A 15,689-nucleotide genomic window follows, 5' to 3' on the forward strand; every position below is an offset into this window, starting at 1 on the left:
CCTGTTGGCCAGCAGCCCTGAGTGTTTGCTAAAAGAAGCGTCCTGGACTTCAGGACGACAAGCTGCCTGGATGGGACTTTGTGACAAGAGCCCTGAGCACAGCATCCTTTTCCTCACTGCCGGTGGGAAGAGCAGGGAACGCCCAGGCTGAGTCGGGTCATTGCCAAAGTTCCTCCTCTGGTCTAGGTTTCTTCTTCCAGACAATTTTATTTGGAGGGGTTCTATGTACTCTCCCTTCCCATCTCTCACCCACCAGAGTTCTTGTGCTCCAGAAATAGGGAGTCATCTGGGAACAGTCAACTTTCTGCTGGCCCGTGATTGCATTTAGTTTGGGATTCACAAGAAGAGAGTAGGTTGTTATTAACCTGGGCCTAGGAACAAAATTGTGTGTGCTAGAGAGAGAGAGGGAGAAAGAGAGAGAGAGAGAGGTGATGTAACCTGTGAGTGGGTGGAAGTACTTTTCTGAGATGGCCCATAGGTCCTCCAGCTTCCCAGAGGGTCCCTGACCTCTTCCAGAGTTTGCAGTCCCGAGTCTGCAGCAATCGCTCCAAGCAGACTGCTTCCACCTTCCACCTACCACCTAAAGCACTAGAGGTGTGATTTGGAGAATACTTTCCTTCCTCACGGAAACAGTCCCTGCAGGTATCAGGTAGGGAGGGAGACGAGGGGGTGGGGCTGTGCTGAATGACATTTGACCTGTCAGCAGGCCTTGCAGGTAAAAGTGATTTTGTCTTTTTATCTGTGGTGAGTGGGATAAAGGGAAACACATCTGCTCCCCTTAGCTGATACCGTAACAGGAGTAATGATAGCAAATACTTACATGTGCACGGCACTCTTCTAAGGTTTTTAGATGTTTATTAAATTCTCACGGTAATCCTATGAAGTGGGTATTATGAGCTACTCTTACAGATGAGGAACGTCAGTTGTAAAGAGATTAATTGCTCGAGCTTCCTGTAAGTAGCAGAGTTGGGATTCGAACCTAGGCCACCTGGTCCCAAGTTTGTGTACTTAAACACGTACAGAATGCTTATAATTATAAGCAGATATTTGCCAAAGGCAAACTTACTGGGATATAAAGTTATATTTGTCTTTTTTGGGGATGGTCCCTGGGGTGAGATTATTTTTTTAATTGAAGTATAGTTGATGCACGATATTATATAAACTACAGGTGTACAATATAGTGATTCCCAATTTTTAAAGGTTATACTCCACTTACAGTTACTATAAAATATTGGTGTTGTACGATATATCCTTACAGCTTATTTTATACATAATAGTTTGTACCACTTCCTCCCCCACTTCCCTCTCCCCACTGATAGCCACCAGTTTGTTCTCTATCTCTGGGAGTCTGCTGCTTTTTTGTTATATTCACTAGTTTGTTGTATTTTTTAGATTCCATATATAAGTGAGATGATACAGTATTTGCATTTCTCTGTCTGACTTATTTCACTTAGCAGAACGCTCTCCAAGTCCATCCGTGTTGCTGCAGATGACAAGATTTCATTCCTTTTTATGGCTGAGTAGTATTCCATTGTATATAGATACCATATCTTCATTATCCTCAAGTGAGATAGGTGATAGCTTACATTTGGTAGCAAGTTAACGATAAAATATTTCAAATCAGATTGTGCTCCTAACAGTCTAATAGAAACCAGATTTCCAAATACTTTCTTTGGACCCACAAGAAAAAATCAGTATGCAGATCCATCAGGCTTCAGCTGTGGAGCTCAGTGACCAAGCTGCCTCTTCCTCTCCTCACATCTCGGGTGTTGGGCTTCTCAGCCCTGAGAAGCCGCTAGTGTTTTCTCAGCCACGCTTGTGCTCAGAGCTCCCTGGAGCCTCCTAGGAGCCCAGCCCCACACAGGCCGTTGCCCGCCTCCCTCCCTGCTCCACTGTCCAGCCAGACCACTGAGGGTCCTCCTTGCCTTCTGTCGCCTCGCCCAGAGCACGATGAGCCCCAGCATCCTCCCCCTAAGATAGTTTGGAACCCATCCCCCCATCCATACTGAGAACCTCTGCCCTCGTTCGGCCCCCTCATCTACCTGCTGTGGAACCTATCTCAGCTCAGTCCTTCACACACAGCCAGCTGCCCTCCTTCCTCTCTGAAAGCTTTCCAAGATGACGGTGGTCCTGGGAGGCAGCGGCTACTGCTTCCCGTCTCCCTCAGACGAGAAAGCAAGGCCTTGAGAAGTTGGATAACTTGCTGAGACGCTGTCTCTAATACACGTGAGAGCTGGGGTGAAACTCCAGCCAGTCCGCCTTCAGTGTGCAGAGCTCAGCCCCACGCTCCAGGGCCCCGGACAGTGTCACAATGGCCAGCACCTCCGTCCACATGAGCCGGCCCCCTCCCGCCTCTCCAGGCTCGTGGTTCAGCATCCCTGCTCATACCCCTGCTCCAGGAGCACCTGCTGTGTTCTCTGCACATGCCAAGCGGTGTCCTCCTGTTCCTGCTGTCTGGAATGCCTGCCCCACCCCCTAACCCGGGACACTTGGACTTTTACACTCAGCTCAGGCATCACCTCCCCCAGGGATGCTGGGTCCGAGCTGGCCCTCTAACCCCTGTTTAGATCCTGTGTGTATATCGTTCACATTTCCATCTCAACACTTAAGAGCTCTCAGGCCCAGGGACTATGTCCTTCTGTGCACCCCAGAGCCTAGTACCAAGCCTGGCCCTTGGAATCACATCAATGATGGTCATTGTTCTTTTTTTAATTAAGGTATAACTGACATGTAACATTATATTAGTTTCAGGTGTATACATAATAATTCGCTATTTGCGTACATTTTGAAATGATCACCACGGTAAGTCTAGTTAGCACCCGTCACCGTACATAGTTACAAATTTTTTTTTCTCATGAGAAGTATTTTTAAGATTTACTCTCTTACCAACTTTCAGATATGCAATGCAGTGTTATTAGCTATAGTCACCATGCTGTACATGACATCCCAGGACCTGTTCATTTTATAACTGGAAGTGTGTATCTTTTGACCCCTTTCAGCATCAGGATGACGGTCACCTTGAGCTATTTTGTGTGGGTGCCTTGTATCCGCTTCTCTCCATTCTGCCTTGGACGCTAGCACCCCGTGGACAGGCCCTGTGTCTATTTAACTGGCTTCATACAGCAGCTGCCTTGTGGCAGTGCAGGTCGGCTTTAGAAGCGTGTGTAGAAAGATGACGAGGACGTTTGCTTCCTTTGCTTAAGTACAGATGCAAGCCCAGAATCACAGGGCGGCAGTGTGACCGGTGTGCTTCCGGCTTCTACCGCTTCCCTGAGTGCCTCCCCTGCCAATGCAACAGAGATGGAACTGAGCCAGCAGGCTGTGACCTGGGGACAGGGTCTTGCCTCTGCAAGGTAAGACGGAATGTGCAACGCTGGGGACGTTGGCCACTGACCATTGTGGAGGGTCTTCATGCTGAGTCATTGTATAAAAATAGGTGGGAAATGGGATTGACCCAAGATAGATTTCCATAATGACTATAGCACTTTCTAGTCATTCTCATTGGATAGAAATAGTTAGAAACGAAGACCTCCCCCCACACCCCGTCACTGCTCTTGTCCTTTGAAGAGGCCACAGACCTCCTTAAGAATCTGATGACAGATATATACTGTCTTCAGAAAAATCGACACACACGTTTGTCTATAGTTTCAAGAGGTATATGGGTTCCCCTGAAGCCTATTCCTGCCCCATGCACCCCAGGTTAATCATCTCTGCTCCAAGGCATTCTGCAGGGTGTAGGAGAGCCCCCGAGTCCCAGTGGATGTTCTAAAGCGGTAGTAAGTGGGATGAACCCCTTCCCCCATATCGTGAATCCTTCTGGTGCTCTTTCTCTACCTCCAGGTTGCCAAAGGGCATCTTATGAAATTTAGGAAATCCTCTCTTCCATTTGTACATGGTATAAAAGTTTAAATAATTAATGTGAGGGGCTTCCCTGCTGGCGCAGTGGTTGAGAGTCCGCCTGCCGATGCAGGGGACACGGGTTCGTGCCCCGGTCCGGGAAGATCCCACGTGCCACAGAGCGGCTGGGCCCGTGAGCCGTGGCCGCTGAGCCTGCGCGTCCGGAGCCTGTGCTCCGCAATGGGAGAGGCCACAGCAGTGAGAGGCCCGCGTACCGCAAAAAAAAAAAAAAAAGTGTAAATAATTAATGTGGTAAAAAGCTGAACAGCCATGTAACTTTGGATGCTTTGTTAGCATCCATGTTCTGTCATCTTAGGTTGATACTTAATTTGTGCACTTAGATCTCTTCAATCAGAGAACCTTTAGAAGGAATGACCTCTTGTCTCATGTTTTTCTTCAATAGGAAAATGTGGAAGGTACAGAATGTAACGTGTGTCAGGAAGGGTCATTCTACCTGGACCCAGCGAACCCCAAAGGTTGTACCAGCTGCTTTTGTTTCGGAGTCAGTCATCGTTGTCACAGCTCACATAAGAGGAGAGCTAAGGTGGGCAGGGCATTAGACTCCTTTTGTTTTTATTTAGTACTTCCAAATGAGGAAGTAATGCACTGGCATGAAACGTGAAGGGTTGTGGAGTTTTTTAGCATCTTGCTTGGTTAGAATGTTAAGCGTTGTGCTCGCTGGTCCTCAGCCTGCAGTATTCTGTCCCCAGATGTCCTCATGTCCCTCAGTTCATCAGCTCTCTGCTCAAGTGCTTAGAGACGCCATCCCTCACTCTGTGGTTTCACCCTTCTCTGTGTACTTCATAGCGTGTATCACAGTTCTAAAGGTTGTCTATTATGTATCTATTTTCTCCACCACTCACATGTAAGCTCCTTGATACAATCCCAGTGCCTTGAGCAGGATCTGGAACGTAGTAGATGCTCAATAAAAACTCATTAAATAAATGGAGTTAGTTGTTCTTGCCCCTCATTTCTTCTTATCTGCTTATCTTCCTGTTTTACTTTCCTTCTCACCTGTTTTAAAATTAACTCCAGGAGGGGCTTCCCTGGTGGCGCGGTGGTTGGGAATCTGCCTGCCAATGCAGCGGACACGGGTTCGAGCCCTGGTCCGGGAAGATCCCACATGCTGCAGAGCAATGAGTAGCCCCCGGCTCGCTGCAACTATAGAAAGCCAGCGCGCAGCAATGAAGACCCAAAGCAGCCAAAAATAAATGAATAAATAAATTAATTAAAAAAAATTAACTCCAGGAAACTAAAACTTTTGTTGCCTTCATGATTCCATGAAACATTAGTCTCATGATTGCTTTCTTGTGTGACATGTCTTAACGTCCAGCAAGTATTCAAAGAAAGATTATTTTCTCTATTTTACTGCCTGTCTCCTGAAAGGAATGCAGGCTTGTAATGGGGAAAAAAAAAAATTAGTTTGTAAATCCACCCTGAAGTCTCCTCTTCTTACCCTCAGGGGAACCCAGAAGCATTATTCTGACTCTATGTCTTGTCAGTTCCTTCTTTTTCTTCCCCTCATAGTTTAACTCCTGGCTTCCTTTGTGATCTGGGGAATATTTAATTTTGATGCTCCTTGGGACTTCCCTGGCGGTCCAGTGGCTAAGACTCCGTGCTCCCAATGCAGGGGGCCTGGGTTCAATCCCTGGTCAGGGCACTAGATCCCACATGCCACAACTAAGAGTTCTCATGCTGCAACTAAAGATCCTGCCTGCCGCAACTTAAGACCCAACACAGCCCAATAAGTAAATAAATATTTTAAAATAATAATAATTTTGACGCTCCATTTAGAGAAAAATAATGACAGCAGTCCACTGTATTCCACATCACATTTTCTAAGGAGCTCACCATTAAAATGTGCCCACAGTCCTAGTTATTATTCACACCCTTATTTGTGTATTATTTGAATATTTTTTGAACACCTACTAAATGTCAGGAACCAGGATGCGTGCTGGGCTACAAGGATAAGTCCCACGTGCGTCTGGTCGCTACCCTTTGAGAATTCCTAGTTGTGATAGGTCAGGTGGGGGCTGAGTGGGAGTGGGCTCCCTCACTGGAGTCAGACACGAGAGGAGATACCGGAGGGAAGCCTTTGAAGTAAGGTGGCTGCCCCACAGCTCTTTTTACTCTGCATAATTCAGCCATCGTCAAAGATGCCATGGGTACACGTTTCCATCCATTGCCTCTGTGTTTCAGTTTGTGGATATGATGGGCTGGCGCCTGGAGACGGCGGACGGAGTGGACATCCCCATCTCCTTCAACCCGGGCAGCAGCAGCGTGGTGGCTGACCTCCAGGAGCTGCCCTCAACTGTTCACAGTGCGTCGTGGGTCGCCCCTGCTTCCTACTTGGGGGACAAGGTAACCAAGTCCTGCTGTTCTCCCACGCTCTTGCTGGACCTCCTCCATCACTGCACGGGCACCATCTACTGGATGTCTGGAAGGAAGGTTCTGGAAGTTCAGGTTACTAAAACTGAAGAACTTCGGTTAATCACAAATGCAGAAGATGGAGAGGCTGAGGGTGTATGGGCCTCAGGGGCCCACATAGTTGCTGACCAACAAAGGAAATCCTGCACCAGGTTCTTCCTGATTTTCACTTAATGCCAAAGAAATTTCCTCTGGGGAAGTAACCATTTAAATAATATCTGCTGCGAATGGCACACGTATGCTTTTAAATGCCAATGCTGAGAATGCTTTGTTTTAAAGCAGAAGAAGGGCCCCTTGTCAGGAAAACAAAAGCTGAGAAGTGACTCATGAGTTTATTAAAAGAGGCACAGGATCCAGTGACAGCACGGCTTTCATTAGTAGAGTCACGTGTGGTCATGAATACATTTTATTTCTTTTTTTAAAGTTTTTATTGGAGTATAGTTGATTGACAATGTTGTGTTAGTTTCAGGTGTACAGCAGAGTGGATCAGTCATACATTTACATATACCACTCTTTCTTTAGATCCTTTTCCCATAAAGGTCATTACAGAGTATTGAGTAGAGTTCCCTGTGCTGTACAGTAAGTCCTTATTCGTTATCTATTTTATACGTAGTAGTGTGTATATGTCACAGATGTAAAAAACAAACTTATGGTTACCAAGGGGGGAAGGGGGAGAAGAGGGATAAACTGGGAGACTGGGAGTCACGTGTGGTTAGACGCTCCTTGAGGAGCTTATAAAGGAGTTGCTTTTCCTTTGCTGCGTAAGTTATTATTCCAGGACCTGACCACCTACACTCATTTATATGGACAGAAGTAGAAACATCCTCAGGTGATATATGCGCCTGGTGGCCCAGGATAGAGCTTTGAAGAAAGGGTGGATTTCACAGAGCCCAGCCCAGGCCATGCCGTAGTCTCACATCTACAATGACTAAATACTCGTCCCTTGTCAGCCTGAGCTCTCTGATTCTGTCTTCAGGTTGAAGGACTATGGATTTTGACCTCTGAGTATGGGGAATGTTGCTCCTCTCATATAACCCCACTTCTCCCTCATGTGATATGCCTCTTCACGTCCACATGGCGAGCCCTGTACTTACTGGTCATCTAGTCCTGGCTAACAAATGACCCACAAACTTGGAAGCTTAAAGCAACAGACCGTCATTTTCTTGCCCAGTTTCCATGGATCAGGAATCCAGGAGTGGATGGCCCAGGGTCGTTCATGCGGTTGTGGTCAAGATGTCAGCCAGGGCTGCAGGCATCTGGGACTGGAGGATCCACTTCCAAGCTCACCGGCGTGGTTGTCAGCAGGCCAGTGTTCCTTGCTGGCTGGTGGTCAGAGGCTTCAGTTCCTATTCACATGAGGCCCACCGCAGGCTGCCTGAGGGTCCTCATGACATGGCAGCTGGCTTCCTCCAAAGCAAATGAGGGAGAGAGAAAGAGGTGGGTGGGAGGGGAGAGGAGAGAGAAAGAGACAGGGAGGGAGAGCAACGTTTTTGTAACCTAATTTCAGAAATGACACACCGTCACTTCTAACATATTTTGTTCGTTAGAACCCAGTCACAAAGCCCAGCTCACACTCCGGGAGGAGAATTAAGCTCCACCTCTTGAAAGCAAGAATATCAAAGGATACGTAGACATATCTTTAACCTCCTCAGTCCATCAGAAAGGCAAAACTTAATCTCAATAAGATGATTCAAGATGTGACCTCGGAATACTTCCAGATTCTAAGGTCATAACTCTGAAGCTGTGTAGGCTGTAGCTTCTAGGGAAGCACTTCAGTGGATTGGGGGCCCTACAGGGCTGCCCCTCCTCCCTGCACCAGATTATGTGCATCTCCAATAAGGGTATTTTGTCTGCCTTCCCTGAGATGATGTTGCCTCTGATTTCCATCCTTCGGTCACTCCTTCCTTCTTGATCAGTTTTTACTTTAAGGGTGGGAGATATCAGGACCAGAGGTGAAGTCGCTGTCTAAAAAACCCATGATCATTCACCTCCATGTTTCCACCACCGGCATGCTGCGGAGGCAGCACTGAGAGGAGGCCCGTATACCTGGTGGTACAGGCGGACATGGCTTATGCATCTAGGAGAATGCAGAATCACTTAGGAAATATGCACCATGTGCCCTCAGGGGAAGCTGTTTTTTTGTTTTGTTTTGTTTTATGGTACGCAGGCCTCTCACTGTTCTGGCCTCTCCCGTTGCGGAGCACAGGCTCCGGACGCGCAGGCCCAGCGGCCATGGCTCCCGGGCCCAGCCGCTCAGCGGCATGTGGGATCTTCCCGGACCGGGGCACGAACCCGTGTCCCCTGCATCGGCAGGCGTACTCTCAACCACTGCGCCACCAGGGAAGCCCGGGAAGTTTTTTTTTTTTGACAATTTATTTTTAGAGGTTCATTTTGTAACTGATAGATGTTAACCAAGTCTCTCCATTAAATAGGAAAGCAACGGCCTAGATTTCTTAGAATAGCCGTGGATTAAATAGACATTTTGGTTTAGTCATCATCTAGAATAAAAGGATCTTATTTGTTTCTGCGTGACTATTTTTCTTTTTAACAGAAGTATCTTCTTGCTTGTAAAACTCAATCATGTTCACGTTGAACATTTTAATTGATATAAAATGGCAGAAAGTAGAAAGTTAAAATGCCATCTTCAATTCCACTCAGTAGAAATGACCACTGTTAACAGGCTGATTGTGTATCTTTCCAGATCTATGTGCCAGTGTACTTCGTAGATGAGTTAATGTTGCCATGTTCTCTTTTAATGCTTGTGCTATTAATCCTACTACTTCAATTTCAGGTTTCCTCATATGGTGGCTACCTCACCTACCAAATGAAGTCCTTCGGACTGCCTGGTGACATGGTTCTTCTGGAAAAGAAGCCAGATGTGCAGCTCACCGTAGGTGTCAGAACACGACCCAAGTAGCAGAAAGTGGCGGTTGCAATTGGTGCCAATCCAATTTTAGGACATCTTGATAAGTGGCCTACAGAAAGTTTGGATTAAGTCATTTCCAATATTTTGTAGAAACTCAAAGGGAAGTTTAGAGCATGTAGCACCTCCTCAGGGTCCTTGGTCCCTGACCATCCCAGCCCCAAATGGTTTCTCTTTTCTTCCCTTGCAAAGAACTTAACCATCTCTCACTTGGCGTCTCACAATCACTGCCTCATCATAAACTTGTTTTATGTTTCTATCTTTCAATTTTGTCTGACATTTTTGAGACCTCCCTGTTTGCAAAGTCACATTGCTGGGCTCGTAAAGGACAGGTAATCCCTGTCCTCAAAAAAAAGTGTAACCAGGGGCTTTCCTGGTGGTGCAGTGGTTGAGAGTCCGCCTGCCGATGCAGGGGACACGGGTTCGTGCCCCGGTCCGGGAAGATCCCACGTGCTGTGGAGCGGCTGGGCCCGTGAGCCATGGCCGCTGAGCCTGCGCGTTCAGAGCCTGTGCTCCGCAACGGGAGAGGCCACAGCAGTGAGAGGCCCGCGTACCAAAAAAAAAATAAAGTGTAACCAGGAGGGGAGATGAAAGAAATGACCAAAGACCTACAGTCCACTGAACAGTAAGCCTTTGAGTCCAGACAAGACTCTGTGGGAGCTGGAGTCCAAGTGGGGGCTTATGTAGTCGGTGCCCTCAGAAGACTTCATGGAAAAGGTTAGTTTTGAGCCACGCCTTTAAGAATGAGCGTGAGAGGAGAAACACCCTTCCCCTTCCCTGGCAGAGAGTAAGCTGAACCTAGGCAGAGGAGCAGCGCCCCAGGGGTGAGCAGTTGGCTGTGTTATCAGCACGTGCTGGGCCATTGAAAACAAGCCCGGAAGTGTAGGAAGGGGGGTGTTTAATGCCATGATGAGGAAGTTGGCCTGAGGTAGACGGTGGGGAGCCCCTTTGGTTTTCTGAGAAGAGAAGTGACACCCGCATGCTATGTGCCGGGCACACAGTCCAGAACTGCAGTCTGGAAAATCTTGAGGTAAGGGGTGATATCGCATCCTGCATTGAATCCCCTACAACGTACAGAACCTCACACATGGGGTGAGGTGCCGTAGCCTGAACTTGTGCTATAATTAATGCGCTGCAATTCCAGCTTCCTGAAGGGTTTTCCTGTGTCATTCACGGTATAAGAGGGGACTGGAAAATCCCACGTGCCTCATCCCAGATGAGGGCCTCGCATTCTGGTAGCTTTTTGTGTTCAGGCGCGGCCGTGTTGTGTTTTGTTTCTACTGGCACCCAAGTGTATTGAACTGTTGTTTTAAAAGGTTCTCAAAGGAACCTTTGCAAAACAGCTTGAAAAGGAAGCACTCAAGATTTCAGAGTTATAGTCTACGGAAAAATAGTTCCATGGTAAGAATACTGTTATGACATGTTGTATTTCAGCTTCATTATTTTTGCAGAGCATCTCAAACTCAGGCCATTAGTATGCCTGTATTTTAATGCAGACTGTTGGAATTCATGGAGAAGTAATGACCAAAATTTCTTCTTAATTTATCTTCAAACATGGAAAGTAATTTAGGCTCATGAAACATTTACTCCGCTGCTTTGCTCCAAACCACTGAAGTTAAAAGCCTATGGGCACGTTTCTTAGATTAAGGTTTTCAATTAGTGATCGCAGATAATGCTTTTCTTCCTGAAAACTGGCTCTAATGAATGAAACCCTTTGGGGTTTGGTGCTACGACAGAAAAGCTGTACTTGTGTGTGTGGGTGTGGAGTGAGAGTGCTGCTTGTGGGTGCTGACCCTCCCATTGGACCCTCGAGAGCCACCGTAATGGGGACGGGCGTGCGGAGGCTAAGTGAGCAGGGCTGGGTCCTGCAGGGTATGGGCTGCAGGGCTAATTCCTCCCCCATATGCCAGCTCTGCTGCTCCCTATCTATGCAGGCTGCACAGGCAGCCTCGCCAACCTTCTACCCTCCCCGCCCTCCCCACTAACCCACCCCCAAAGCACTTTCTCGCTACCCATGCGGTCCTGTAGGCAGTAAGGAAACCAGCACCTCATGCATTGACTACAAAGCATCATTTTTTAAAAAAAACTGTTTCCATCTTTTTAAGCCACTTTCAGTCAAGAGAATTTTCCTCGTTTCCTATTTGTGAAAATGAACCGTGTTAGGGCTTATTATTCCATTTCCACGTTACTACTCCTTTTGCCAGTCAGTTCATTTTGCAGCTACTCTTTTAGAATCAGGCATCTCACGTAATGCAGATCCATAGACGTTTGTTCCTAGATCAGTCATAAACCTCAAAGTATCCCATCCAAGCCACTAACACATTCATGTGTTTCTTTAAACAGGGTCAGCACATGTCCGTCATCTATGAGGGGCCGAATGACCCCCGGCCAGACCGGCTGCATCATGGGCGAGTGCAGGTGGTAGAGGTAATGGAAAAGCAAACATGAAATTCTTCTTGATGAGCCTTTTTGTCCCACGATTTAGTTCTTTCAAAGAGTTGTTTTTCTGACTTATTTTATGAATTTAAAATATTAACTATATTTATATAAATGTAATTTAGATATCTAAATTAAAAATATAAATTATATAAAATATTACAGGGCTCCATCCTCACAGGGCTTTGTTGAACCATCTTTATGGGACTTACCACTGTCTCTCCTGTTTTACACCTAAGTATCCTTGTTTTGTAACCTCTGTGAGTCTGTAAATGCTACAATATAGCTCCCTGTCATCCTCAGGCCTCCCTCAGTGCCTGGGACCTGGTGACTGTCCAACAAATGCTTGGGGTGAATAAAAAGAAAAGTCACAAAAACATCTAACACCAGAAGAAGTAAGAATAATATAGCTAAATGAAGGAAAAAGCTCATCAAATTATAAAGCTTTGTATTAAACCTACATGGTTACAATTATTCCTTTAGAGTGTTCCAATTATATTATTAAATACGTCCAGTGAGGATTAGTAAATATATCCTCAAGGTGATACTTTTTCAAGTACCTTGAACTCCCAGACACATTGTAACATTTCTGTACTGGTCCACGCATGCATACAATGGAGTACTATTTGGCAATAAATGGAACAAAGTATGCATACTTTCCACACTGTGGATGAACCTCAAAAACATTATACTGAAGGAAAGAAACAAGACACAAAAGCCCACCTGTTATGTGATTCTGTTTATATGAGAGAGGTGATGCCAGCAAAAATGGTGAAGAACCTGTTTTTCCTCCAGAAAAGCAATGTGGCAGAAATGGTCAAAATCAACTATTTTAGAACTCTGACAGTTAACCAAAGGCTAGTGGAACCTGAAAAGCATTTATTCAAGAAAAATGGCTGAATCTTTTTCCAGTAAATGCACACTACTCCATGATCTGCAGTTGGTTGAATTTGCGAATTTGTAACCACCGGTGTGGAGAACCAACTGTGAAGTTATACGCAGAATTTTGACTGCTCATAAGGTTGGCGCCCACATTATTCAAGGGTCAACTCTATGTTCAAAAGAACTGGAAAGAGGAGTTTGAAGATATTTGCACACCCATGTTCATTGCAGCACTATTCGCGATAGCCAAAAGGTAGAAGCAACTGAAATGTCTATTGACAGGTGAATGGATGAAGAAAATGTGGCATGTACATACACTGGAATATGATCCAGCCTTCAAAAAGAAGAAAGCCTTGTCACATGCTAGAACATGAATGAAACTTGAGGACAGTACACTAACTGAAATAAGCAAGTCACAAAAAGACAAATACTGTGCGATTCCACTTGTATGAGGTATTTAAAGTACTCAGATTCAGGGCTTCCCTTGTGGCACGGTGGTTAAGAATCTGCCTGCCAATGCAGGGGACACGGGTTAAAGCCCTGGTCTGGGAAGATCCCACATGCCGCAGAGCAACTAAGCCCGTGCACCACAAATACTGAGCCTGCGCTCTAGAGCCCGTGAGCCACAACTACTGAAGCCCGCGCGCCTAGAGCCCATGCTCTGCAACAAGAGAAGCCACCCAATGAGAGACCTGTGCAACGGAACGAAGAGTAGCCCCCGCTCGCCGCAACTAGAGAAAGCCCGCGCGCAGCAACGAAGACCCAACACAGCCAAAAATAAAAATAAATAAATTTATATTTTAAAAAAAAGTACTCAGGGGCTTCCCTCGTGGCGCAGTGGTTGAGAGTCCGCCTGCCAATGCAGGGAACACGGGTTCGTGCCCCGGTTCGGGAAGATCCCACATGCCGCGGAGCGGCTGTGCCCGTGAGCCATGGCCACTGAGCCTGCGCATCCGGAGCCTGTTGCCCCGCAATGGGAAAGGCCACAACAGTGAGAGGCCCGCGTACCGCAAAAAAAAAAAAAAAAAGTACTCAGATTCATAGAAACAGAAAAGAGAATGGTGGTTGCCAGGGGCTGCGGGAGGAGGAAACAGGAGTTATTGCTTAATAGGTGCAGAGTTTCAGTTTTGCAAGATGATAAACTTCTAAAGATCTGTTGCACAATGATGTAAATATAATTAACACTCTTGTACCCTACTGTTAAAATTGGTTAAGATGGTAAATTTTATGTTACATGTTATTTACCATCATAAAAATAAAATAATGTGAATGTGTGTGTGCAAGAAAAGATTGTACTGTCACAATTATGAACATTTAATGAATGATCTGAGCTGTGTGACTTATTCAGTTTCCATGTCTCTCTCCTGTATCTTTCTCACTTTCACTGCTTGCACAAATAAAAGTGCATTTTAGGGCTTCCCTGGTGGCGCAGTGGTTGAGAGTCCGCCTGCCGATGCAGGGGACATGGGTTCATGCCCCGATCCGCGAAGATCCCACATGCCGCGGAGCGGCTGGGCCCGTGAGCCATGGCCGCTGAGCCTGCGCGTCCGGGGCCTGTGCTCCGCAGCGGGAGGGGCCACAACAGTGAGAGGCCCGCGTACCGCAAAAAAAAAAAAAAAAAAGTGCCTTTTACAGTAAGCCTAACACTGGGAAATCTGATCTCACTTTATTGCTCCTTATTTCCTGCCTTCATTTTTTCCCCCTTCCTCGTGGCCTTCTCCCTTCTTGGAAATAACCCAGGACATGTGATTTCTGAATATAAATCCACTGTGTCTACTTACCTATCTTATTTTAGTATTTTTCCTGATGCATTTTATTTATTTTTTCCCCTGATGCATTTTAAATGGCTTTATTGGATTCCTTCTGGCTGGCTGGCTCTGAAGGCCCTGGGAGTGAGCTTACCACAGGGAGACCTTGCCTCTCTGCTTTCACATGTAGGGAAACTTCAGACACGCCAGCAGCGGTGCCCCCGTGACTCGGGAAGAGTTGATGATGGTGCTGTCTAGACTGCAAGGTGTGCATCTCCGGGGCCTCTACTTCACCGAGACACAGCGGCTCACCCTGAGCGGGGTGGGGCTGGAGGAGGCCTCGGAAACAGGAAGTGGACGTCAAGCACAGAATGTAGAGATGTGTGCCTGCCCCCCTGACTACACAGGTGACTCATGTCAGGTAGGAAACGCTCCTAAACCGTAAAATCCCCCCAGGGTCTCCTGTGGCTGCTGTTCCTGTTTGCTGTCCAGCGCTGCTGGACGATTTGGGGCTCTCTGACCATCAAATTTCTGCTGGGCTCTAGCTTCTATCTTACCTGGACCACTTGCAGGTATTAAATATGAAAAAGAAATCACAAGTGTCTCAAAATCCATCGGAAAGCCACAGAAGCTCGGTGGATCCTGGGGGTTGCAGAAATCTGGACTTTCTGGGAAGCAGGAAGGACCCCGCCCATGGGCATCCCAGTATGTGGGCCACTGCTTTCCCAGTAGCTGACCCAGGGTTCTCAAGCCTTTCTCTAATCCAGAGCCTCCCTCCCCCACCCACCCCAACAGTTACAGCCCAGTGAATATGCTGATTATTCAAAGGGAATTGCAGTCCAAGTTTCCAGCTCACAGCAGATCCTCATTTGAGGCCCAGTCAACCTGACTGTCCTCAAGTGATTAAAAGGTGCCGCAAAATGAAACCATTTCATGTCTCAAACTGCAAATGATGTTCTCTTCCTGAAGAGAGGGAAAAAAAATCCAAAGCGGTTAGTGCAATTAACAGGAAATAGCCAGCATTGTCATTCTGAGAATTCCAGGCATGCCTCGGATGTGGATTTAGCGACATCCTTCACTTTCCATCCTGACCCCTGGATTGCAGAAAACCCCAAGGTGATCTGCACGTCAGTTTCTTTTTTAACCTGCAAATACAATATATTTGCAGGTTAAAATTATAGTTTGCAGGTTAAAATATAATAGAGCCACCGTGGTTTTCTCAGGACTCCTGCCATGTAACTTTTAGTCCCCAGGTGCTCCCATTCTTCTTCCCCCTGCCTTCTCCCTTTTTTCTAGCCCGATTTAAAGAAATTCAGAGCCCAAGGGAGAGAGAGGGGCCTCTGGATTACCACCCTCCGGCCAGGGCGTGTCCTCGG

At 46.7% G+C, this 15,689-nt stretch overlaps 1 protein-coding gene across 10 annotated transcripts in view; it reads left to right on the forward strand.

The window, feature by feature from the left end:
* The window catches only part of LAMA3 (laminin subunit alpha 3), a 241,787-nt gene that overhangs the window by 149,117 nt on the left and 76,981 nt on the right, over positions 1 to 15,689 (forward strand). For 9 of the 10 annotated variants that reach the window (XR_004521554.2, XR_004521553.2, XR_012325354.1 and 6 more), the window contains 6 exons: positions 3,209 to 3,353; positions 4,301 to 4,441; positions 6,097 to 6,258; positions 9,116 to 9,214; positions 11,591 to 11,674; positions 14,504 to 14,734. Coding sequence is in view for 7 of the 10 variants with exons in the window: in XM_033837630.2 (XP_033693521.1) it covers positions 3,209 to 3,353; positions 4,301 to 4,441; positions 6,097 to 6,258; positions 9,116 to 9,214; positions 11,591 to 11,674; positions 14,504 to 14,734 (862 nt within the window). In the remaining 3 variants the exon portion in view is untranslated. Of the gene's footprint in view, positions 1 to 3,208; positions 3,354 to 4,300; positions 4,442 to 6,096; positions 6,259 to 9,115; positions 9,215 to 11,590; positions 11,675 to 11,986; positions 12,079 to 14,503; positions 14,735 to 15,689 lie in introns of those variants that run through there. The other variant, XM_033837631.2, reaches the window with a different exon arrangement.

This window comes from Tursiops truncatus, chromosome 13 (assembly GCF_011762595.2).
Source record: "Tursiops truncatus isolate mTurTru1 chromosome 13, mTurTru1.mat.Y, whole genome shotgun sequence".
NCBI classification, from domain to species: domain Eukaryota; kingdom Metazoa; phylum Chordata; class Mammalia; order Artiodactyla; family Delphinidae; genus Tursiops; species Tursiops truncatus.